Raw genomic sequence first — 25,534 nt, 5'->3', positions numbered from 1 at the left:
TTTTAGATTGTAAGCTCTTTGAGCAGGGACTATCTTTCTATGTTTAAACTGTACAGCGCTGCGTAACCCTAGTAGCTCTTTAGAAATGTTAGTTAGTTAGTTAGAACTACTGTAACACTCTTGAGGCCACCACTGCCATGACAGTGGGGTGAACGTCACTGCTGCAAGAGAAGAGAGAACCGGACCTGTCCAGGAAGACAAAGATCTGGCAAACACAAACACCCTGGCAAAAAAAAAAAAAAAAAAACAAGACAAGGAAGAAAAGTTTCCCCTTCCCCCACAACTAGCCCTGCAGTGGAAATGGAGAATCGGTCCCCACAGGAAGGGATGAAGAGAAGAGGGTCCTGTTCAAGCAGACCCACAGAAGAAAAGAAATGAGAAAGTCCGTGGATTTCTGATGCTGAGGAGGAGAGAAACCTGTGAAAGTAGCCTGTGGAGGGAAGGAGAAGAGACAGAGGAGATAAAGGAAGGCTGAAACACCAGGAAGCAACAGGAAGCTGTGCCATGCCCAAAAGCAGCTGTGAAGACCCAGACAATCCAAGAGCCCTCCAGAGAGGGTGACAGGAACCAGGGAATCACACAGAAGCAGCTGTCAGAGCCTGTGCTGGTGAGTCACAAAGGAACTACAGGAGCCAAGGAACCAGAACTAGTGAAAGAGCCAGCTGCAGAGAGAAGCCCAGGCCTGGGGAGAGAGAGAGAGTGAGAGCTGTTGAAAGAGAGACCAGATCTAGTAAGAAATCAGGAGACAGAGAGAAAGAGACATCACAGGAAGAGCACCTGTGTGGAACTGAAGAAACCACACTACAGCCCTGAACAGCCATTGTATGAATAGGCAAAAGTGACTGAGCTGCAGGTTCACTCCCTCACTATTCTTAGGCAGGGGCACATGAAGCCTGATTTTACATTACAGTTGGATATTTAGCCTGCTGAACGCAGAGCCTTTTGGAAGAGGCATTTTTACGAAGGAACACATTCCAAAAAACAGCAGCACTTGGGGTTTTTGCACGTGTACGTGACAGTACTTACAAATGTACATGGTAATTCTGCAATCTAGTCATATAAATGACACCACCCTCACATGCAAAAATGACAGATTTTACAAAAGTGGACATCCAGAGAAAGACAAGTAAAGAGCAAAGCTAACCCCTACCCCCCCAACAAAAAGAATCCTGATTTGCAATTTTGAGCTGGTTTTCAATAACAGATAAACACAATTGCTCCCCAACCCATCACACCTCCAAACTCTAGGCCCAAACGAATAGTTAGCAGACACTTACATATACCTCAAAGATTTTCCAAGTAGATGTATATTTCCTCTGCTAAACAGAAACAGACACATACTTTTCAGGCTGCAGTTCACCTAGGGGCCCCTTTACAAAACTGTAGCAAAAAGTGGCCTTAGCATTCCCTTCCGCAGGTTTTTCCTGAGCGCTAAGGCCATTTTCCCCACAGCAGTAAAAAGGCCAATTTTCTATTTTTTGTATTAATGTTTCCATTAGCAAGCAGCCATTAAGCGAAGATACTCACCTGTAGCAGGTATTCTCCGAGGACAGCAGGCCTTATATTCTAACAATTGGATAACGTGATACCGCATTGCCCAGTCCGGAGCTTTTAACAAGCTTCAAAACAGCTTTGGTGGAGTGCGAGGCACGCTTCACTGCGCATTCGCGAGTGCCTTCCCACCCCAAGAGCGTAGTTACTGCAGTTAAATACTACAGCATAAAAGAAAAAGTAGGACAACTGCAAGGGGAGATGGGAGGGTTTGTGAGAATATAAGGCCTGCTGTCCTTGGAGAATACCTGCTTAAGTATCTTCGCTTAAGCAGGCCATAATTCTTACAGTTAGGGTATCCCTAGCATCCAGGCTCACTAAAAACAACAATTGGTCAACTGGGCCTCGCAACAGCGAGGACAGTATTCAAGTTAACCTGAAACTATATACAAGCTGAGTGAAAGTGCAGCCTGGAACACAATAAAATGGGCCTAGGGGTTTGGAGTTGGATTCTAGACCCGAAACAGATTCTGCAACACTGTCTGCCCGAACAGATTGTCGCGTTGGGTATCCTGCTCAAGACAGCAATGAGATGTGAATGTGTGGACTGAAGACTTTGCGCTTCACAAAAGCTCTGGACCGGGCAATGCAAAATCGTGAGAATTATGGCCTACTTGTCCTCAGAAAAAAAAAAAAATTACTGCGTGAGCACTTGCCACCACCCATTTAGTAGGCAGACAGAGCTCATGTGATAATCGTGCGCCAACCAGTTAGTTATTTCTATTCAAAGGCACCTGGCTGGATTTATTTATAATGTGTAGAAGCTGACACAGTGAATATATTGACATTGTAACATTCCTATTAGTCCCTGATGATTGCTCAGCTTTTAAACACAATCAGATTTTTGGATCTGTTTGAAGCAAGTTCAAATAAAGTTTTATTTGTTTTGTTTCCATCTCATCCTCTTTGTCCTATTATTTTGTGGCCAGATGGGATTGGCCATTGTCCATTACCTGGCAGAAGATGGAACTGTATATAAATATGTAGGTTTTCTCCCATGCCTTGTTATTTCATGGGTGAAAACATTTACAATGCCATCTTTTCATAAAAGCCACTCCAGACACAGTGACAAGAGCTAGGATGCTCTGGCACATCTGAGAGAAGCAGGTCACATTCTTCTTAAGGGACAGCCGGAAAAGTGATTCCTTCGACCACTGTTTCACTGGCATAATTTTGAAGACAAAGTTGTGGCCTTTTCCTACTACTTCTGACACTGGCTTGGATATTGGGGAGTAGGCAGAGACAAGAGTGTTAATACAGCTAAAGGCTGTAAAGGTATTAATTTGGAATTTCAATCATAGTACTTAAGTAGTGCCATACTGGGACAGACCAAAGGTCCATCAAGTCCAGCATCCTATTTCAAACAGTGGCCAATCTAGGTCACAATTACCTGGCAAGATCCTGAAAAAGTACAAAACATTTTATGATGCTTATCCCAGAAATAAGCAGTGGATTTTCCCCAAGTCCATTTTAATAATGGTCTACGGACTTTTCCTTTAGGAGGCCGCTCAAACCTTCTTTAAACCCTGCCAAGCTAACTGCCTTTACCACATTCTCTGGCAATGAATTCCAGAGTTTAATTACACACTGAATGAAGAAAATTTTTCTCTGATTCGTTTTATCCTGTCATTTCATCCTGTTACCCGACCTCTACAATTTTAGAAACCCAACTAAATCATTTCAGTAGTTTATCAGCTTGTACCAGAGACCAGGCATCTCATCTCTTGTTCCTGAAGGAATCTGAAATAATATCACTGCCAAAGCGCATCTGGCATGAGGAGGGAGGATTTTAATGTGAAGAAAGGGTGTGACTAAGTATTCAGAATAAATGCACTGGAAAGGTCATCCTTGTTCCTCCAGGTCTCTACAGTCTGTGCATTTACTGAGGGTGAGGGTTCCTGCTGTTTAAGGAAATGCATTTGAGCAAACAAATTCGTACCTCAGGATTTCCGCTCCCATCATGTATTCATTTACATAACTCAGTGCTGGTACATACCTCATCAGGGTTTCTTGGCAATTTATTTCAAATAACTACATTTTCCCTCTCCAAATCCTGGTATGTCCTATCTAATCTTTCCCATCATTATCTAGGTGTGATGTGCTTATACCTTTATATCCCCCCTATGTAGGGTGATTACATTGTTTCCCCATATTTCTTTATATTTTCTAACTTTTCGACCTGTACCTTCTTGTTTATGCAGAAAGCAAATACACCTCAAGAGAATCTATTGCCATGCCCTCCACTCAGCGCACATGGGCTGAGGACAGTGCAACTATCACATTTTCAGGAATATTCTTTAAGAGAAATCCACTGATAATATACACAGAACATGTCTGCCTGTGCAAAAAGCCAAAATGCTTTTGGACTAAACTCAGTCAGATGCAGAAAAACCCTAAATTCTCATGATTTAGGTACTCCTGGTGGTTGCACCTCATTCAGCAGTTCCTACATTTCGGGACAGCACATTGAAGTGGAAAGGTGACTTCATACAAATGGAGCAGAGAGAACAGAATCAGTGGAGCCTGAGAACATAGATCTTAAGAACAGCAATTCACACCTATAAAAAAAAGTTAGGGGTCTTTTTACTAAGGTGTGCTGAAAAATGGCTTGCGGTAGTGTAGGTGCGGGTTTTGGGTGTGCACCGACCCATTTTTCAGCGCACCTTAGTAAAAAGACCCCTAACTTTTTTGCCGCGCGTCCATTTTGGGTCTGTGACCTTACCGCCAGCCGCTGACCTAGTGGTAAAGTCTCACGCAGTAACCGGGCGGTAATGACCTGCACACGTCCGAAAATACAAATTATTTTTCAGCCGCGCGCCAAAAATGAATTTACCGCAAGAGCCACGCGGTAATTCCATTTTGGCACGCATAGACGCTTAACACAGCTTAGTAAAAGGGCCCCTTAATGCAGTCACTATCTACCCCTAATGTCTCCCGAGATATTTTCTGAGGGGTAGGAAATAAAAAAAAAATTAAAAAAAAGAGGGGATCAACTTAAGGACCTGTCTCTGACTCACAATTAGAAATGTAGAACAATGCCAGTGGAAGCACTCAATTACCTTTCTTCTGATTATAAATTCCCGGTGGTGTGAAATCACTCTGAAGTCGATCTGTGGATAACACAGAAGACACCCTCCTACTTCCCCTTCTCAGCTTTCTCGCTCTCTTCTCTGGCTCCGCCGTTATAAACCAAAAGTATGCTTCTCGGGCAGAAAACAGCTTTCATCAAAACCATGCCATAAATTCTTCAAGTACAGCACAAGAACTAAAATAGCTTACACCAGTAAATCTATCACACACACACACACACACTTCCAAGTCGCCCATCTCCAAAGAAATAAGGGGGGGGGGGGGGAACACACAGAAGAAAACAAAACACCACCACAGTGTCCTCACCACCCCCCCAGTACCTCTCTATATAAAACACCTACAACTCTAAAAAAAAAAACAAAAAAAAAAAACGAGTCGCCTGCTTGGACATAAGAAAAATCAAGTTATGTATTCACAGTAAACAGGAAAGGAATGAGATTATCTGTCGTACGTTATGTGAAAACAAAAGTATGATGGGAGGGGAAACAGCTTATGAATAAAGTGTTTTTTTCTCTTAAAATGTAACTCATTAGCAACGGGATACAGTTAAAGCCCTGGAGATCTCTCTCTTTTCTAACAGCTGCACTCACGATTAAAATAAACTTCTGCAAACCGCAATAATTACCCCCTGCTCTACCAAGACTACAGAAGTGGTTTCAACTCTTTGAAGACAGTTACTAGAGCTTTTCCAGCAAATCCCACAGCCCGATCTTAAAACAACACATACACACACACACACATTAAAAAAAAAAAAAACCCAGATTAAAAGAAACACATTTTTAAAAAGTGAGACAAAAGCAATGCAGGAAGAAACGATAAAATCTAGCCTAGTGCCAACACCTTGGCAACGCTAAAACTTGTACAGTAAGATTCAGACCACAGCTCCCCAAGCCAAAGCGAACTGCTCTGTGATCACCAGAGGCAAGTTTCCTTATTTCACGAAATGCACTAAAAAAGCTCCAACTCTCCTCCCACTCCCCAAGTTCACAAAATAAACTTACCCCACCATGATCCCCCCCCCCTTCAGCACTTCAAACGCCTGTATCCGGACTGAGCAAAAACAACGCACCAGCTCGGGCAGAGATGGATTTAGAAAGTGCCTCGAGATGCCTGTCCTCAGCCTCTATCTTTAACTTGGAACTGATTTGGTTTCACATTCCTCTGGAGTCCTGCCGGCAGTTTGCAGAGCTCACCAATCCCAGGCTTGCACATACACTCCCCTTTCTCTCTCCCCACCTCCTCCTCTCTCTCTGCCTCTCTCCCAGATACCTAAAGTGCACTCACACAGCTGTCTTTTTACCTGTCCCCCTGCAAGATGAACAGAAAGGGGAAAAAAAAAAAAAGATCATTAAGAGCAAAATGGGGAAAACCGCAGTATAAAACTACTGGCTCCCACCGTTTTCCATTCACCCAAATGCACGTACAAGGTTGTCCAGCCACAAGCAGATTTTCAAAGGCTAATGCCCCAATGCCCCGGAGAAGGGTTAAATATGGAAGCTTCCTGGATTGGAGTTTAAGCCACAGTTCAGCCCTTGAATACCAAGCAAATCCTGCAGAGCCAGGAAGCAACCTATACCTAGAGGCAATGTTTCTGAAGGGAGTTATGTGAATTCCACATCAACCCCCCCCCCCCCCCCCCCCCCCCGCCACAATTATTCCATGGAAAGCATGCAGCTGTCAGAAGAGATGCGCTTAAATTGGTCTGTACAGCACACATACAAAAAAAAAAAAAGTTCAATAACCTTTTCTACTTCTTTCCCACACTCAAAAACTGCACTGAAATGTATTAGGCATTCATTTATTTTTATAGGGACAAAAATAATAGGTGGAAGTAGTTCCACTAGCTTCGGACAGCACTAGGGAGAGGATGCTTTACTCTTATCACTTAGCATGTGCCGTTTCTAAAATTAACTGCAGCCTGGATGACTGGATCCTTACACCCCTCCCGCTATTACAATTTGAAATCAGATCAAAAACAAGGATCGTTAAGATGATCATCTTGCAGCACTTGAGGGAGGGAGGGAGGGCAGAGCAGGGAAAAGGCTCTGGCTATAAAACCTGTAGTAATTACACCAGTATAGAAAAGGGTCTGTTGCAGAGTCATTGGCATAGGGTGGGGGCGATGGGTGCAGTCTGCCCCAGGTGAAGGCAGTAAACTGGGTACACTGAGCAATCACGCAGCTGTCGGTTCTGCCAGTCCCCTGCCCCCTCTCTTGACATCAACTTCCTATTCCAGGGCAGTGGATCTGCAGCGCTGACAGCCATTTGACTGCTCAGTGCATCCCCCCTTACGGCTTGCAGGGCGACGGTGGCGGGCAGTGGGGTGATGCCACTGGAGGAGGGGATGTTCCACCCCTGGTGGCAACCAAGCTAGGCACAAAATGGCCTAGCCACAGGGGACCCTTGGGGATCTAGGCCTTCCCCTCACAAGTTTGGGCTCAGCAGGCCCCCTTCAAAAACTGCAGCACCAGATTCATGGGCTGGCAGGAATGCTCAAGCCCTGCCAGCTAAAAAAAAAAAAAAAGATTCATGGATAAGCCCTTGCCCGTGCTCCTGATGCCAGCACTTCCATGCATGCTTGAACTGAGCACATGCAGAAGAGCCAGCCCAGCATTGAAGGTGGGAGCATTCTGCCAGCTCTCTCGCTGCTTCTGCAGCACGGTCCGGAACTCCGGCAGAGAATCTCCGACTGGAGGGGCTTGAGCATCCCCACCAGCAAAGGTATGATTCGGCAGGGGGACTGAGTGAAAATGCTTGGCACCCCTGTGTCTCCCCCCCCCCCCCCAATAAAAAAAAGCAAAGCAAGTTCTGGTTATGCCCCTGCAGGTCTTTATGATGATTCTTACTCCACAAAAGGCCCAAAGTGCTAAAAGGTCTGCTTTTATAACAGGAATGCAAGACGAAAAGTACAAAATGGTGCCTATTTTAACACAGGCAACACAGGTGCCTATGGGGGTAAGTTTATAAAGTAATTTTTGCACCTACGCAGCCACATACATGTAAGTGACAAGTTATAAAACTGTGTCCGGTGTAAAAGTATGCAGCTCAACATGATCGTAGGGGAGGAGTTTGGGAAGAGTTTGCAAACACAGCCAGGACTGGATTCTATAAATGAAGCTCAAAAACAGACGCCAGTAAAGTTTGGTGCTACGTGCGATTCTAGAAAGGATGCACGCCTTTTATATACTCAGCGCCGATCCCCGCATCATAATTTTGGGTGCCAGACTTACGCCTGCTGAATCCTGGTGTTCAACTTGAGCGCCGACCCTCTAGTCTGTAACAACGCTTGCAACTTTTCGAAACGTCCCTGATATGCCCATACCCATCCCATGGCTGTGCCCCCTTTTGAGTTGCGTGCTATGGGAGTTAGGCACCATGGCTTATAGCATGTAGCCAGATATGTGCGCAAATCCTAACAGGTGCCAATTAACGTCAATAATTTGTTGTTAGCTTCCTATTATTGACACTAGTTGGTTCATTAGCCAATTAAGTTATCCACTGATCTCAGGATTGCGCCATACATAATCCGGGAGACACAGATTATAAAACAAGCTAATTTGTCCACATGTTTAAATGGAGTGGAGGAGTGGCCTAGTGGTTAGAGCACCAGTCTTGACATCCAGAGGTGGTCAGTCCAAATCCCACTGCTGCTCCTTCTCATCTTGGGCAAGTCACTTAACCCTCCATTGCCTCAGATACAAAATTAGAGTGTGAGCCTTCCAAGGACAGGGAAATACCCAGTGTACCTGAATGTAACTCACCTTGAGCTAATACTGAAAAAGGTGTGAGCAAAATCTAAATAAATAAATAAATAAACAAACAAACCTACTGTAAACATCTACACCTGCTCTCAATGAAGATGCAAGTTCTGCTGCTTACACTATGTCTTTACAAAATAGTGCTTAACAGTGGCGTAACTACATGGGGCCACGGGGGCCTGGGGCCCCGTAGATTTGGCCCTAGACCCCCCTGCCGACAACCCTCTCGACAAACCCCCTCCCGCCGCCGCCTACCTTTGCTGGCTGGGGACCCCAACCTCCACCAGCCGAGGACCTCTTCTTCCGGCGCAAGGCTTCGTTCTGTTTCTGTGAGTCCGACGTCCTGCACGTACAACATGCAGGACGTCAGACTGCAAAGAACAGACTATTAAAAAACTCCAAACTGCCCAGAATACTGCCGCCAGACTCATATTAGGAAAAACTAAATATATAAGTGCAAAACCCCTAAGAGAGAAGCTCCACTGGCTCCCACTGAGGGAACGCATTACGTTCAAGATCTGCACGATTGTACACAAAATCATTCACGCAGACACCCCAATCTACATGCTAAACCTTGTGGACCTACCTCCAAGAAATGCCACAAGATCATCCAGCAAATTTCTCAACCTACACTTCCCCAGTTGTGAAGGACTAAAATACAAGCTGATACATGCCACTACCTTCTCTTACATAAACACGCAATTATGGAATGCATTGCCCACAGACCTGAGAACAATCGACGAAACAACTATCTTTCGCAAATCTCTTCAACAACGCCTACAATGAGAACCTATAGCCACACTAATCCACCTCACCAACCCAATCAGTTAAAAAAGCTCACCTTCTATAATTACCCTAATCACTCCCTTCCTTCTTCTTTCTTCCCTTACTTAATCTCTGCACAAAACTAAATATATCTGTTATCCTGTAATGACAATGTTAACAAAATTATGTAAGCCACAATGAGCCTGCAAATAGGTGGGAAAATGTGGGATACAAATGCAATAAATAAATAAAATAACACAAAGACCCAAAACAGGCTGTGGTTTGGTGCACAGCACCTGTATCACAGCTCACCATAAAAACATAACAGAAATATAATCAATACAAAGATGATTAAAAAATACCATAATAATGAACCATACAAAATAATGAACCACAAAAATAAGTGAAAATGAGTATGCTGAAAAATGTGTAAAAATAATGTGCATCTGAAAAGTGACCTGAATGTCATAAATGTATATATTTTACATCTGCCGACCAGTGTGGATCAATGACATCCATCCCCACCTGCCCACCTTCAAGCTTCATTGGGGGTTAATCTCAAGGCTGTGAGCCTTTCCAAATGCATTCTCTTTTGTCTATTGTGAAATGCTTTTTCCTTGCTCTTCCCCCATTTTCCCCTTTCTGTCCTGAGCCTGGGTAGAGAAGAGTACAGGAAAAAACCAGAAAGACAATGGGGGCTGACCCAGAGGTCTCTGGTGGCTCCTGGACCTTGCACTGAAGAACACTGCAATAATTGCTCCCATGTTAACTCTGTGTTAGCCAGTTAGCATGCTGGAAGTGTAAAGAGCTAGCCAGCCCTGGAGTAATCATTAATCATAAGCAGGTGCTTAAGGCACCAAGAGGAAGGGGGGGGGGGGGGGCACTACAGAATATTTTCCTGTAGCTATCATACCCTTAACTCTTTCACTGCTACCTGCCACACCCATCATCCAACATGAATTTCAGTGTTTTTCTAATCATTATAAATATATATTTGATGTTTTGTTTTGTTGAATAATGATATTTCTCAGCACTTATTGAGTCTCAATGTCTTGTCAGTTAAGCAATGGAAGGGCCGATGGGCACTATTGTTGGGCTGTGCTTAGGGCATCAGTTGGCCTTAATTTGATCCTGGGGATAGCTGGCTAAAGTTTCCATGTCCCTGACAGAAACATTCTGAAAAATGTAGTAATGTGCGGTTTAACACAAACTACCACAAAACCCATTAATGTGGCTGCACAGCAACCTATTTCTGGGTGTTAACCACGTATTAAAGGGTGAATTCTATACATGGTGCTTTTCCATAAGCCGCGCTTAAAGTTAGGTGCAGTTTATAGAATAGCACTTATGCTTGGGAATCATGACCAACTGCCATTTGCACCAACTGAAACGTGGTGCAAATCTTTGCACCTGAATTAGGCGCATTTTCCCCTTATTCTATAACTATGCTCGTTAATTTTAGGAAGGCCCCCGTTGCACCCATGACCCTTCCATTTCCATGCCCCCTTTTTTGAACTCTTGGTTAAAATTTAGGCGCGGATCTCATGCCTAAATTTATGTGCATTTATTCCAATTAAATCTAATTAGTGCTAATTTGCTCATTATTCAATTAAATTGCACGCGCAATTTTTTGCAACTTTTATAGAATTTGGGGGTAAGCGCTTAGGGCCAGACTCCATACAGTGGTGGAAATAAGTATTTGATCCCTTGCTGATTTTGTAAGTTTGCCCACTGACAAAGACATGAGCAGCCCATAATTGAAGGGTAGGTTATTGGTAACAGTGAGAGATAGCACATCACAAATTAAATCCGGAAAATCACATTGTGGAAAGTATATGAATTTATTTGCATTCTGCAGAGGGAAATAAGTATTTAATCCCTCTGGCAAACAAGACCTAATACTTGGTGGCAAAACCCTTGTTGGCAAGCACAGCAGTCAGACGTCTTCTGTAGTTGATGATGAGGTTTGCACACATGTCAGGAGGAATTTTGGTCCACTCCTCTTTGCAGATCATCTCTAAATCATTAAGAGTTCTGGGCTGTCGCTTGGCAACTCGCAGCTTCAGCTCCCTCCATAAGTTTTCAATGGGATTAAGGTCTGGTGACTGGCTAGGCCACTCCATGACCCTAATGTGCTTCTTCCTGAGCCACTCCTTTGTTGCCTTGGCTGTATGTTTTGGGTCATTGTCGTGCTGGAAGACCCAGCCACGACCCATTTTTAAGGCCCTGGCGGAGGGAAGGAGGTTGTCACTCAGAATTGTACGGTACATGGCCCCATCCATTCTCCCATTGATGCGGTGAAGTAGTCCTGTGCCCTTAGCAGAGAAACACCCCCAAAACATAACATTTCCACCTCCATGCTTGACAGTGGGGACGGTGTTCTTTGGGTCATAGGCAGCATTTCTCTTCCTCCAAACACGGCGAGTTGAGTTCATGCCAAAGAGCTCAATTTTTGTCTCATCTGACCACAGCACCTTCTCCCAATCACTCTCGGCATCATCCAGGTGTTCACTGGCAAACTTCAGACGGGCCGTCACATGTGCCTTCCGGAGCAGGGGGACCTTGCGGGCACTGCAGGATTGCAATCCGTTATGTCGTAATGTGTTACCAATGGTTTTCGTGGTGACAGTGGTCCCAGCTGCCTTGAGATCATTGACAAGTTCCCCCCTTGTAGTTGTAGGCTGATTTCTAACCTTCCTCATGATCAAGGATACCCCACGAGGTGAGATTTTGCGTGGAGCCCCAGATCTTTGTCGATTGACAGTCATTTTGTACTTCTTCCATTTTCTTACTATGGCACCAACAGTTGTCTCCTTCTCGCCCAGCGTCTTACTGATGGTTTTGTAGCCCATTCCAGCCTTGTGCAGGTGTATGATCTTGTCCCTGACATCCTTAGACAGCTCCTTGCTCTTGGCCATTTTGTAGAGGTTAGAGTCTGACTGATTCACTGAGTCTGTGGACAGGTGTCTTTCATACAGGTGACCATTGCCGACAGCTGTCTGTCATGCAGGTAACGAGTTGATTTGGAGCATCTACCTGGTCTGTAGGGGCCAGATCTCTTACTGGTTGGTGGGGGATCAAATACTTATTTCCCTCTGCAGAATGCAAATAAATTCATATACTTTCCACAATGTGATTTTCCGGATTTAATTTGTGATGTGCTATCTCTCACTGTTACCAATAACCTACCCTTCAATTATGGGCTGCTCATGTCTTTGTCAGTGGGCAAACTTACAAAATCAGCAAGGGATCAAATACTTATTTCCACCACTGTATATGGTGGCAAAAAAAATCAGGGCTGAAAGAAAACACGCTTAGCACTATATAAGCCTCACCTAAAGTTAGGCACGGTTTATAGAATATGCGTCGTGGTCGTCCTACAACTAAATTTGGGTGCAGTCATTTATGCCAACTTAAACCCGATGTAAATACCCATGTCTTATTTAGGCACAGATGGGGCATATTCTGCAACAGTGCATGTAATTTTTAGGAACACCCATGACCTGCCCATTCCCCTCCCATGGTCTCATCCCCTTAAATCGGGTACGCATGCAGATTTGTGTACACAACTTTAGTTGTTGTTTATAGAATCTGGGGACTAATGCCTTTTAGTAGAAGGACACCAAAACCTAGAGGTAGAAAAGTGAACTAATTGTTAGCGCGCTTGGCTGTGCTGGAAGTAACTCCACATGCAAGTCATTAGCAGACAACAGGTGGTAGAACTAACTCACTTCTTCCCTTCCCATGTAGCCAAATGTTTTGTGTGCTAACACCCTTACTGCACGGAACATAATTTTGGCAAAATGAAAGAAGCAGAACTAAGTCTAGCACAGCTTGATAAACTGGCCCCAATTTGACTTAAATGGGAAAATAAAATGAAGGAAAGCTTTATTTTTTATGTACTTCAATGGGAAGTAAAAGGAAGTTAAACAAGTAAAGATTGTGTACTCTCATCGGGTATGCCCATATGAAGGAGACATCTTCGTTTGATGGAGTAAGAACTAATTCACTTCCCCGTGCAGTCACAAGGTTTTACCATGTGTAAAAACAGTTGTATGCGCATAAAAGCTGAGTACATGTCATGTCCCCTACCTCAACGCAAGCAGCGTCCTCGGGCTGCTCAGGGTCCTGGCAACACACACACTTGACTGGCTTAGCCTTGAGCCATGTCTGTGTACTTCTTCTCTGGCTGCAGGCTCCTTGATTGCCTTGCTCTCATGCACCTGGATCAGCTCTCTCTGCCTGGCTTCCAGGCTCTTTAATTGCCTTGCTACCAGCACCTGTGTTGACTTTCTCTCTCTGCCTACCTGATCTATGGAAGCTCTCTTCTTCAGCTGGTTCCTGTCTACGTTAGAAAGCCTGCACTATTTCTGGGACGCTTTCCCTCTGCCTCATTGCTTCGGCTTCTACTTGTGTAAGCGTTTCTCTTCAGCGTACTCTTCTGTTTGCTGCCTGCCTGTAAAGACCCTGCTTGTACCTGGATTACTCTCTTGTCTGCTACCTGCCTGGATATCCTGCCTGGACCTGGCTACTCTCTTGTCTGCTGCCTGCCTGGACCTGGCTACTCTCTTTTCTGCTGCCTGCCTGGATATCCTGCCTGGACCTGGCTACTCTCTTGTCTGCTGCTTGCCTGAATATCCTGCCTGGACCTGGTTATTCTCCTCTCTACTGCCTGCTTGAATATCTTGCCTGGACCTGGTAACTCCCGGGTCAGTTACCTGCCTGTGTACCTGACTGGACCCAAGACACTCCTTAGGCTACTGCCTGTCACTCTGTTGTGACCCGCTCCTGAACTTCTTCCTTCTGCTCTCCTCTGGCTGGTCTCTCTGGGCGCCCCTTTCCTGGCCTCTCAGTATAAGTCCTGTTGGCCGCCCGCACCTGGGGGCTCAACCCTTGGGGAATGGCGGTCACCACAGGTGAACTTTGGGGTTGCTCGGCCGCCAAGCAGAACCCAGGTCCGTGTCTTTTCACACCCGGCAGCACACTGCTCAGCACAGGAACTCACCAATTCTGACTGTATAAGTAGGAGACAGATACTGGAATCCTGCACCAGAAAACAGATGCAAAGGCAAGCAAAAGACATCCTCTCCAAAGTGGTCCTTTTACTAAGGTAACATGGAAGGGCATTTTCGAAAGGGACGTCCAAGTTGCGATTTGGACGTCCTTGCAAAACGGCAAAATCCAGGGGCGGGGAAACCTGTAATTTCAAAACAAGATGGACGTCCATCTTTCGTTTTGAAAATACCATCAGAGACGTCCAAATCCTTAAATTTGGCATCAGAAGGCATCTGCAAAACTTTCCTCAGATACTTTCTCACCATATCTGTCGGTGTCACCAATGGTGACTTAGGGAAATTCAAAAATCTAGAGTATTTCTGCTACTATGATTTTTCAAAAATTCCATTTTCTTGGCAATGAAGATCTTATCTTTGGCTGAAGCTTAGCAATGGCTGATTTGAGAGGTGGATCGCTTGGGGATGTTTTCTCACCCAAGTCACACCTGGAGGTTCTCCCAGCATTGAATTTCTCCCCAGAAGATACTGAGGGAAAAAAGGAAGAGCAGAGAGCGCAGGAACAACTAATAGTACCTGTTGTCCCTTGGGGGAAGGAGCTTCCTCTGTTGTGCTCGCAGCACTGGTTAAGCTGAAAATTGTAACTTTAAACTCGCTATGGGACGCCATGCTAACTTTGAATTCTTCCCTAAAAAGAGCAGTTTCTAAATTCTCAGTGGACATAAGTCATGTGAGTGGAACATTGGATGCCCAGGTTCGAGTTGCAAATCAGCAAGTATTAAAGGTGGCATCTTTGGATTCTAAAGTATCTGAGTTGCAAGAGGCATGTGATGCTTCGGTCAAAGATAAGATCTTCATTGCCAAGAAAATGGAATTTTTGAAAAATCATACTAGCAGAAATACTCTTTAGATTTTTGAACTTCCCTAAGTCACTATAGGTGACACCAACCGATATGGTGAGAAAGTATCTGAGGGAAGTTTTGCAGATGCCTTCTGATACCTTACCGTCTATTGTGAGAGCTCAGTATCTCTCTTTACCAAGATCAGGGGAAGGAAATGGCCCACATGGAACATCACTGTCCCGACTGAACCTGATGGAACTTTTAGAGTCATCCTTAGAAGTAGCGGCTCAGAGAACCACCTTACTTGTGACTTTTCTCTTGAAACTGGACAGAAATGTTGTCCTAAAATTGTTTTTCCGCTATGTGGATCAGATGTTTTTAGGGTTCAAGATTAGAGTTCCTAGCTCTGTGCCATCAGGTGCAGGCTCTGGCAATGTATTTCTTGTTACAATTTCAAGGTGTATGTTGTATTTCCTTTGAGGGTATATCTTATAGGCCCTATATGCAGCTGGTGGGGGGGCAACCCACGTAAATTCCATGGTTGGTGCTGACCCCGGATATTCAATGCTGGGTCATTTCCGGTGACCAGCAATGAATATCCAGTTTCATTTTTGCCCGCCGGAGCTTAACCAGTTAAGCCAGTATTCAGCGCTAACCAGTTAAGTTGCTAGTGGTTCAAGATAGGACTGCTATTTATGCGGTCCTATTTAACCGCTTATACCACCACTGAATATTGGTGCTAACCGGCTGTATCGCACGATATAGCCGGTTAGCCGCTCTGCACTAACCACGAATATTCAGAAGAGATAACCAGCTTTCTCCTGCTGTATATTAGTGGCTAGCCAGCTAAAGGCTGTTTAACCAGCCTGAAGCTATTCAGGGAGGGGGGGGGGGGGGGGGGGGGGGTTATGTCTTTAGATAACCTAAACAATAGTGATAGCATGATAGTCTTGTAGTATTAAGGTATACTGTCTGATATGACTGAGAGGCCTCCTCAATTTTAGCAGTCTGCCTGGTTTTGTGTTTTTTTTTCCTTTACTTATTTTTTCCTTTCCCTATTGCCTTTGATTGTGGACAATATGGAGTTTTTCTTTTTTCCTTTCTTCCTTTCTGTGATTTAAAATTTCCTGATGGATTCATTTCTTTATTTCTGGAATTACAGTGTTCTGATGTGATTGTAAATTTGAAATATTCTAAATAAAAAGTTTTTTAAAAACCCCCAAAAAACATGCATGTAAGTGCTAGACACACCCCGACCCACCCACACTCCTCCCAGGTCCACAACCCCATTGCAATTGCACACTATGGATTTTGTGTGTGCAATTTGCAGAATCCCGACTAAGGGCTGTTAGACCCAAAAATCCTAATTAGCGCCAATTATAACCAATTATAGCCAATAACTGGTCATTAGCACCAATTAGCAACTAAACATTATATTAAGTTACACGCATAGCTGACAGTATTCTATAACTTGTGAATTGCAAATTTGGGCGCCAAGTGTAAAACTGTGTTCACATGTATACAGAATTAGGGGGTATGTACGCAAGGTATGTGTATCTGCACACACTCAGGTACAGAACTGTATTTCACATGCTTTCCTGCTATTTACACTTTTTTTTCACACACACATTTGGTTGTAACATAGAAAGGCGGCATATCAAATCCATGACCCTTTACCCTAACTAGCAGGTGCAGTGGATATCATTGTCTTATCACATCAGCAATAAATTATTTTTTTTAGCATAGTAGTTTAAAACCCTGTATTAAAACCTCCAATGTTTTACCGATTTTCTGAAAGTTTAGTCACTGCATGTTTTTTTTAGTATGGGTATTATTCATTCAGATTTGTATCAACCTGAAATGTACAATGCACAACAGCTATGGAAAATTTAGACTAGACATACTGCTTCCGTTCTTGGACAAGACATTAAAAATCCTCTCTCCCTTCCCAATCAGCAAAATAAATTTATTCCCCATCTTATCAAAAATAAATGTCCCCCCTATCCCTCTAATCCACACTTTCAATTACTGATCTGCAAAACAAATGACCATCCTACTCTTTAAATCGGTGCTTATCAATCTTTTTGTGGTTGCAATTCCCTTCATGCGGCCTCAGAAAGCATGCAACCACCAAAGGCACAGGCCAATTATGTCTTTATGGAGGGCCCAACCAGGGTGCAACACCAAATGGGTTTCGTGTAGGGATGTGCAGCCAGAAAAATGTTCACTGTCATGTCATCTCCGTGTCATTCTGGGAATGTTCATTTTTATTCCCAGCATCATACACAATTCACATATCTTTACTTTGCAAAATATATCATTTTGATAATATGGATCTTCAGATATAACAACACAGGTACTGCAGAATCAACTTATCTTAAGCAGCCGAGTGTGAATCGTCATTGATCCAAAATAATTTTTCAAAAATTGATTGTTTAAACAACACTGAAGGAAAAAATAAGCTACTTAGCTTCAAATTTCAAACAGTCAGATCCTCTGCCGACATGGCCAGGTTTCGTTTTTCTGATGCTTAGTATGGAGTGAGAAGAATTGAACTGAACCTCTTCCCTGAAGAAAAACAAAACCCGGTCATGTTGGTAGAGGTTCTGACTGTTTTCGAAATTTGAAGCTAAGTAGCTTTATTTTTTCCTGCAATGACAGGCAGAAGACAAACACAGTCAAGATTTGGCTCAGGTCAGGACAGAAGGCAACTGGAATCAGGAAGCAAACAGACACATCAGCACCCATGGAGCACCAGCGACACACCTAGCTGAGGCCCTGGAGAGAGAATGGAGCCCAAAGATCAAGAGGAGTAGCATCTGACGTCAGTGCTGTGCCCCGATAGTAAATGGCTGATGCCAGTCTAGTTTCTGCACGTCTTGCCACTACCACCGCTAAGCGGAAGCAGGACCATCACAGTGCGGGAAGGCGTGCGTCCTGGGGATGGGTGGCTGTGACAATGCATGATCTTCTGCACCTAAAAATGAACCTCTCAAAAATTTCAAGTGTAGAAAATTTTTGAAAGGCTCATATTCTTAGCTTCAAATTTCAAACAGTCAGATCCTCTGCCGACATGGCCAGGTTTCGTTTTTCTGATGCTTAGTATGGAGTGAGAAGAATTGAACTGAACCTCTTCCCTGAAGAAAAACAAAACCCGGTCATGTTGGTAGAGGTTCTGACTGTTTTCGAAATTTGAAGCTAAGTAGCTTTATTTTTTCCTGCAATGACAGGCAGAAGACAAACACAGTCAAGATTTGGCTCAGGTCAGGACAGAAGGCAACTGGAATCAGGAAGCAAACAGACACATCAGCACCCATGGAGCACCAGCGACACACCTAGCTGAGGCCCTGGAGAGAGAATGGAGCCCAAAGATCAAGAGGAGTAGCATCTGACGTCAGTGCTGTGCCCCGATAGTCAATGGCTGATGCCAGTCTAGTTTCTGCACGTCTTGCCACTACCACCGCTAAGCGGAAGCAGGACCATCATAGTGCGGGAAGGCGTGTGTCCTGGGGATGGGTGGCTGTGACAATGCATGATCTTCTGCACCTAAAAATGAACCTCTCAAAAATTTCAAGTGTAGAAAATTTTTGAAAGGCTCATATTTAGGAGCTGAAGAACAGGTGCCAATGTGAACTGACACTTTCAGTTTTGGATTAGACATGCGCACAAGATGCCTTCTTACTGTGAAACCTTGTGCACATGCATCCAGCATATACTCCCCCTCCCCATTTTTGCTGCAGATTTGCCACACACAAAATTTGCATATAATTAATTTGCCCCATTCCGTGCTATTAAGCTTGTGGCAGAAGCCACATGCTCAGATATCTGCAAGTGGCTCTAGGCAAGCCTTTCTGCATCTCCCTCCATGAGAGGTTTCCAGTCAACTCTAGCAGTTTTGATAGCTAAAACAGGGTCAACCTTTATGTGAATTATGGAAGTATGACTCACTCCTTCCCTAGGGTCAGAAGTTTAAGGTCATCCCAACCCCAGGTCTAAGGAAATAAAGTTTCCCCTCTTTCCCTTTCATCTAGTGGGAATTTTCCTGGCTTTTGGAACGAGCTGTCTTGGGGGTTTTTCCCCTTCACTGTCTTCATGCCCAAACACCTCCTTATCGCTCCAGATTTTTCAATCAAATGAGTCCTAGGTACCTGATAGACTTATTACCACATTGTTGGTAGAACCTCAAATCTACTAGAAACAGACTTGAATTTAATAGTCCATCAACCTAAGGATGGCACTTAGTGGTTGTCATTTTTTTGTAATTCTCATTATTGTAAAGGTTTCCTCATATAGCTAAGAACAAACAAAACAACCCATACCTGTTGTACACCACCTTGGGTGAATATCTTCAGATAGGCAATTAATAAAGTCTAATAAATAATGTACATTAATGTGCATTAGTTCAGGTTAAGCACATGGTGAGTAAACAGGTCTCATAGGGAATAATGAGACTTGCATTATTTAATACTAGTAAAAAAGCCCCGTTTCTGATGCACATGAAACGGGGGCTAGCAAGGTTTTCTTCTGTGTGCATGTGGGAGTGTGTGTGTCCCTGCCCTCTGCCCTCTCTCCCTTCCCCTGTGCTCTCTGTCCCCTCCCCCCTCGGAGTCGAGTCCTTCAGTGTTAAGTTTCCTGCTGTGCTGTGTTTGTGTTACAGAGATAGTGAGGGCTTCTGCCCTCTCTCCCCTCCCCCCTCTGAGTCCTTCACTGTTACAGAGAGAGCGATTTGATTTTGTGCTTTGCTGTGTTTTCCTTCACTGTTTGTGTTACAGAGAGAGCGAGGGCGGGGCAGACACTCATGGGGAAACCAGATATCTCTCCCCCTTCACACTTCCGGCTGGAGGCTTCATTTAGAATAAGGATCTATATTTAATATTATAACCAGACTCTTTCTGTAATCTAGTTCCAGAGGTAATATAATATACAAATAAAAAATTTTAAAACCTAAATAAATGATGAAGGTTTTGATATTTTGCAGATGATATTGAGATCGGCATCAGCATTGAAGCTCCTGAGGGATTAGACAGAATGAAAAGGGATCTAAAATACTTGAGCTTGGCAGTTACAAATTAATACCTGATGATGATACCTGAGGATTACAGGGTGGCTGATGTAACACAAGTTTTTAAAAAGGACTTCAGGAGTGACCCATCTCCTTGATGGCAGTGCCAGGTAAAATGCTCAAAGCTATACTAAAAAAAACACAAAATTGCCGACCATATAGGCAGACCTGACTTAACAGGAATGAGTCAGCATGGATTCAGCAAAGGTAAGCCTTGATTCATCAACTGATTAGATTTTTTTGAAGGTGTAAACAAATATTCAGATAACAGTAATCCAGTTGGAACAGTATATTTGGATTTTCAGAAGATGTCTAAGTCCCTCATAAGAGACTTCTGAGAGAAATTAAAATCATGAGATAGGAGGCAATGCCCTTTTCTGAATGGCAAACTGGCTAAAAGATGGGAAACAAAGAGGAGAATTAAATGGTTAGCTATCCATAGTAATGCAGTGGCCCAAGAGTGTGAACTGGGACCTGTGCTGTTTTAACAAATTCATAAATGATTTAGAAATAGTGATTGAGAAGTTTGCCAAGGACTGTACACAGAGTCCTCTTAGGGTCTGGGTAGCTGTTCTCCCAGTGAGATGTAAAGTTAATTGTCTACACAAAGAAATAAAGTGAAACTAAAACATAAATGATTTGGGGACAGGAGTGATAAGTGAGGATATCAAGTCTGCAGACAGCACAAAATTATTCAAAGTCATCAAAACATTAGTGTCATGCAAGGATTTACAGAAGGACCGTGTGAGAATAGGGCACCGGTGAGCCGGTGATGGGAGGCAGGACTGGTGGTTGAGAGGCGGGAAATACTGCTGGGCAGACTTGTACGGTCTGTGCCCTGAAAAAGGCAAGTACAAATCAAGGTAAGGTATACACATGAGTTTATCTTGTTGGGCAGACAGGATGGACCATGCAGGTCTTTTTCTGCCATCATCTACTATGTTACTATGTAACTGACTGATGAAGTATAATGAGGCCAACTGCAAAGTGACGCACAAAAATAAAATCAACTAACTCAAAAGACACCACCCGAGTTAAAGATCCTGGAATCATTATGGACAATATGTTGAAATTTTCATCCCAGTGTGCTAAAAATGCAAATAGAATGTTAAGGACTATTCAATAAGGAATGGCCATCATCATTATGCCTCTGTAAAGGTCCTTGATGCAAACACACCTTGAGTGAATATTGTGTGCAGTTGTGGTTGCCCCATCTCTAAAATGATAGAGTGGAAGTAGATATGGTCAACAAAAATGGAGAAAGGATAGAAAACTATATGGAGAGAAGATAAACAGCTTAGGGCTCTTTTAACTACTACTACTACTATTTAACATTTCTAGAGCGCTGCAAAGTGTACGCAGCGCTGTACAAACACAGAAGAAAGACAGTCCCTGCTCAAAGAGCTTACAATCTAATAGACAAAAAGTAAAGCATTTAAATTTAAAATATTTAAGCAGTCAAGCACAAAAGAACAGTCACAGAAGGACTGAAGATGTTGAAGGGTGGTCAGTGTGATTAGGTGTAACTCTGGTTGGAGTAGTGGGAGAAGGTGATAGAAGAATAGAAATGGGTGAGGTAAAGTAATGAGTGGGTTGATAGGGAGGTTATATAAGACATGTCACTCTAGGGGTGGGTGGGTAGAGGGGTAAGTCTAAAGTCTAAAGTCTAAAGTCTAAAGGGTGAAAAGACCAGTAAGAGGAAATATGATCTAAAATCACATGGGATAGGACAGTTCAAGAGGAAACATTTGTTGAACCTTTCAAACAACACAAAAAGAAGGGGGACACTCCATGAAACTAATGACCAGCAGACTGAAAACAAATCATAGGAAGTTGCAGCACATAATTAAGTTGTGGAATCTGTTGCTGAAGGATGAGATTGAAGCAACTTACAATAACGGGATTCAAACGAGTTTTGGATATGCTCCTGGAGAAAACATCCATTAAAAATTATTAGCCAGGCAGAAGAGATATTGCTTATTTCTGGACACGAGATTTGAAAAACAGGGGACCTGCAGCATCTTGTGACCCAGACTGGCCACTTTTGGAGACAGGATACTAGGCTTGATGGACCTTGCGCTGAAAAGCATTGTCATATATTTAGGGTGTAGAAATCCAAACCATCAATGCAGAATTGGGATAAAATACTGATGTGCACCAAGCAGTAGAAACATCTCAGGATGATCACATCTGATGACTTCAAGATTGTAAGCAGTGTAATAAGGAAAAAGAATGTTAAGGTACAGTGGAGGAAATAAGTATTTGATCCCTTGCTGATTTTGTAAGTTTGCCCACTGACAAAGACATGAGCAGCCCATAATTGAAGGGTAGGTTATTGGTAACAGTGAGAGATAGCACATCACAAATTAAATCCGGAAAATCACATTGTGGAAAGTATATGAATTTATTTGCATTCTGCAGAGGGAAATAAGTATTTGATCCCCCACCAACCAGTAAGAGATCTGGCCCCTACAGACCAGGTAGATGCTCCAAATCAACTCGTTACCTGCATGACAGACAGCTGTCGGCAATGGTCACCTGTATGAAAGACACCTGTCCACAGACTCAGTGAATCAGTCAGACTCTAACCTCTACAAAATGGCCAAGAGCAAGGAGCTGTCTAAGGATGTCAGGGACAAGATCATACACCTGCACAAGGCTGGAATGGGCTACAAAACCATCAGTAAGACGCTGGGCGAGAAGGAGACAACTGTTGGTGCCATAGTAAGAAAATGGAAGAAGTACAAAATGACTGTCAATCGACAAAGATCTGGGGCTCCACGCAAAATCTCACCTCGTGGGGTATCCTTGATCATGAGGAAGGTTAGAAATCAGCCTACAACTACAAGGGGGGAACTTGTCAATGATCTCAAGGCAGCTGGGACCACTGTCACCACGAAAACCATTGGTAACACATTACGACATAACGGATTGCAATCCTGCAGTGCCCGCAAGGTCCCCCTGCTCCGGAAGGCACATGTGACGGCCCGTCTGAAGTTTGCCAGTGAACACCTGGATGATGCCGAGAGTGATTGGGAGAAGGTGCTGTGGTCAGATGAGACAAAAATTGAGCTCTTTGGCATGAACTCAACTCGCCGTGTTTGGAGGAAGAGAAATGCTGCCTATGACCCAAAGAACACCGTCCCCACTGTCAAGCATGGAGGTGGAAATGTTATGTTTTGGGGGTGTTTCTCTGCTAAGGGCACAGGACTACTTCACCGCATCAATGGGAGAATGGATGGGGCCATGTACCGTACAATTCTGAGTGACAACCTCCTTCCCTCCGCCAGGGCCTTAAAAATGGGTCGTGGCTGGGTCTTCCAGCACGACAATGACCCAAAACATACAGCCAAGGCAACAAAGGAGTGGCTCAGGAAGAAGCACATTAGGGTCATGGAGTGGCCTAGCCAGTCACCAGACCTTAATCCCATTGAAAACTTATGGAGGGAGCTGAAGCTGCGAGTTGCCAAGCAACAGCCCAGAACTCTTAATGATTTAGAGATGATCTGCAAAGAGGAGTGGACCAAAATTCCTCCTGACATGTGTGCAAACCTCATCATCAACTACAGAAGACGTCTGACCGCTGTGCTTGCCAACAAGGGTTTTGCCACCAAGTATTAGGTCTTGTTTGCCAGAGGGATTAAATACTTATTTCCCTCTGCAGAATGCAAATAAATTCATATACTTTCCACAATGTGATTTTCCGGATTTAATTTGTGATGTGCTATCTCTCACTGTTACCAATAACCTACCCTTCAATTATGGGCTGCTCATGTCTTTGTCAGTGGGCAAACTTACAAAATCAGCAAGGGATCAAATACTTATTTCCTCCACTGTACATAGGAAAAGGCAAGACCAATACTACTACTACTACTACTATTTAACATTTCTAGAGCGCTACAAAGTGTACGCAGCGCTGTACAAACACAGCGCTGCGTACACTTTGTAGCGCTCTAGAAATGTTAAATAGTAGTAGTAGTAGTAGTATTGGTCTTGCCTTTTCCTATGTACATTTAAAACAAACCAGAGAAAATATTCTTCACTCAATATGTAATTAAATTCTGGAATTCATTGCTAGAAAATGTGGTAAGGGTTTAAAAAAGGTCTGGATAATTTCCTTGGACTTGGAGAAAATCCACCACTTATTTCTAGGATAAGCTGCATAAAATCTGTTTTACTGTTCTGGCATCTTGCCAGGTACTTGAGACCAGGATTGGCCACTGTTAGAAACAGAATACTGGCCTTCAGTCTGTCCCAGTATGGCAACGCTTAGGTGTTACTGCCTCCACACAAGTCATTGGTGAGATCTCATCTGTAGTTCTGTGTCCTGTTCAGAAAGACTCGCCTCCAAAGAGTACCACTGAGTGTGTCCGTTCGATAGGGCGTGAAAAACAAAGATGAGGAGCTGCGGTGAATGCTGTACATCGGAAAGGCTGCATGTGCTCAGAACTTTACACTAGTTCTGAACTCTAGAAGAGCTGTTCCGTCCCAGCACCGTCCAAAGATATCACACATTTGTGTGCCCGAGCAATCCTGCATGTGGGCAGAAAATGAAGGATGCTCTTTCTCCCTTTCGGAAACTGTCACAGGATGTTCTAATCTAATCTGTCACTGAAAAATACTAATGTTAGTTACATCTTATAAGTGGCTCCCTGTAGGCTCCGATTCCTGACATGAGAAACCTGTATTGGGATTGCAGCTTGGATTGATTTATTTGGATTCCAGTTTTCCAAGAAGGAACATATTAAATGATATGATTCATTAATTACCCAACAGTAGAATCATCATATGACAACATGACGACATTAAATAAGACAGATTACAGTGGAACACAATCAATCAGTTAAAAATAATTAAAACTAGAAGATAAAACTACCTGTAATTTATCATACACAAAGGGCAAAAAAAACCCAGTTCTAAAGCTACTGGATCCATCACATAAGAATTCCTTCGACATATACAAAGGCACTGGATAAAAGACCTTTTTTTGAACAGGAAGAAAGTTAAAAATCTTTTTCTTAGGTATTTTCCTCTTTACCAGTACAAGAATGTCTAACATCAGCATTCCAGTTCTAACAAGCTTGTACAACACACAGCACACGTGCGGAAAAAACAATTTGGGGGAGGGGGAGGAGCCTGAGGGCAAGAGGTTGAATGAAATTATGAAAAATATGCACTTAGTGTTCTTTCTTGCTGACAAGCTCCATAAAGCAAGGTACTAGTAGTGATCACTCTTTATGCTTCCTCATTCTGCACCGTTTAAAACAGTGAACTCTACAAAACCAGTGTCAGCTGAAAGAAATGGGAGCCCAGAATATGAACAGAGGAGAAATGCAGAAGGACAACCTGGCTTGTCTGTTTTCCTTCCAGATGCAGCACTGCATACCTTTCAGAGGCCTCCCTGATCACTGAAGTGATTAGTGTGCTATACTAGTGAGCAGATGGCCACCCATT

General features: G+C 43.5%; 1 protein-coding gene across 9 annotated transcripts in view; it reads right to left on the bottom strand.

Moving 5' to 3' along the window:
* DTNA (dystrobrevin alpha) overlaps nucleotides 1-25,534 on the bottom strand; it is a 567,561-nt gene that overhangs the window by 325,703 nt on the left and 216,324 nt on the right. The window contains exon 1 of one of the 9 annotated variants that reach the window (XM_030214037.1): nucleotides 5,643-5,743. The exons of 6 other annotated variants lie outside the window; for them this stretch is intronic. In XM_030214037.1, the coding sequence (XP_030069897.1) occupies nucleotides 5,643-5,650 (8 nt within the window). In that variant the 5' untranslated portion in view covers nucleotides 5,651-5,743. Of the gene's footprint in view, nucleotides 1-4,610; nucleotides 4,631-4,691; nucleotides 4,799-5,642; nucleotides 5,744-25,534 lie in introns of those variants that run through there. 2 more of the 9 variants (XM_030214011.1, XM_030214055.1) reach the window with 2 other exon arrangements.

This window comes from Microcaecilia unicolor, chromosome 1, assembly GCF_901765095.1.
Source record: "Microcaecilia unicolor chromosome 1, aMicUni1.1, whole genome shotgun sequence".
Taxonomy (NCBI): Eukaryota; Metazoa; Chordata; class Amphibia; order Gymnophiona; family Siphonopidae; genus Microcaecilia; species Microcaecilia unicolor.
The sequence above is the reverse complement of the archived record's forward strand: the minus strand, read 5'-3'. Positions and strand labels throughout refer to the sequence as shown.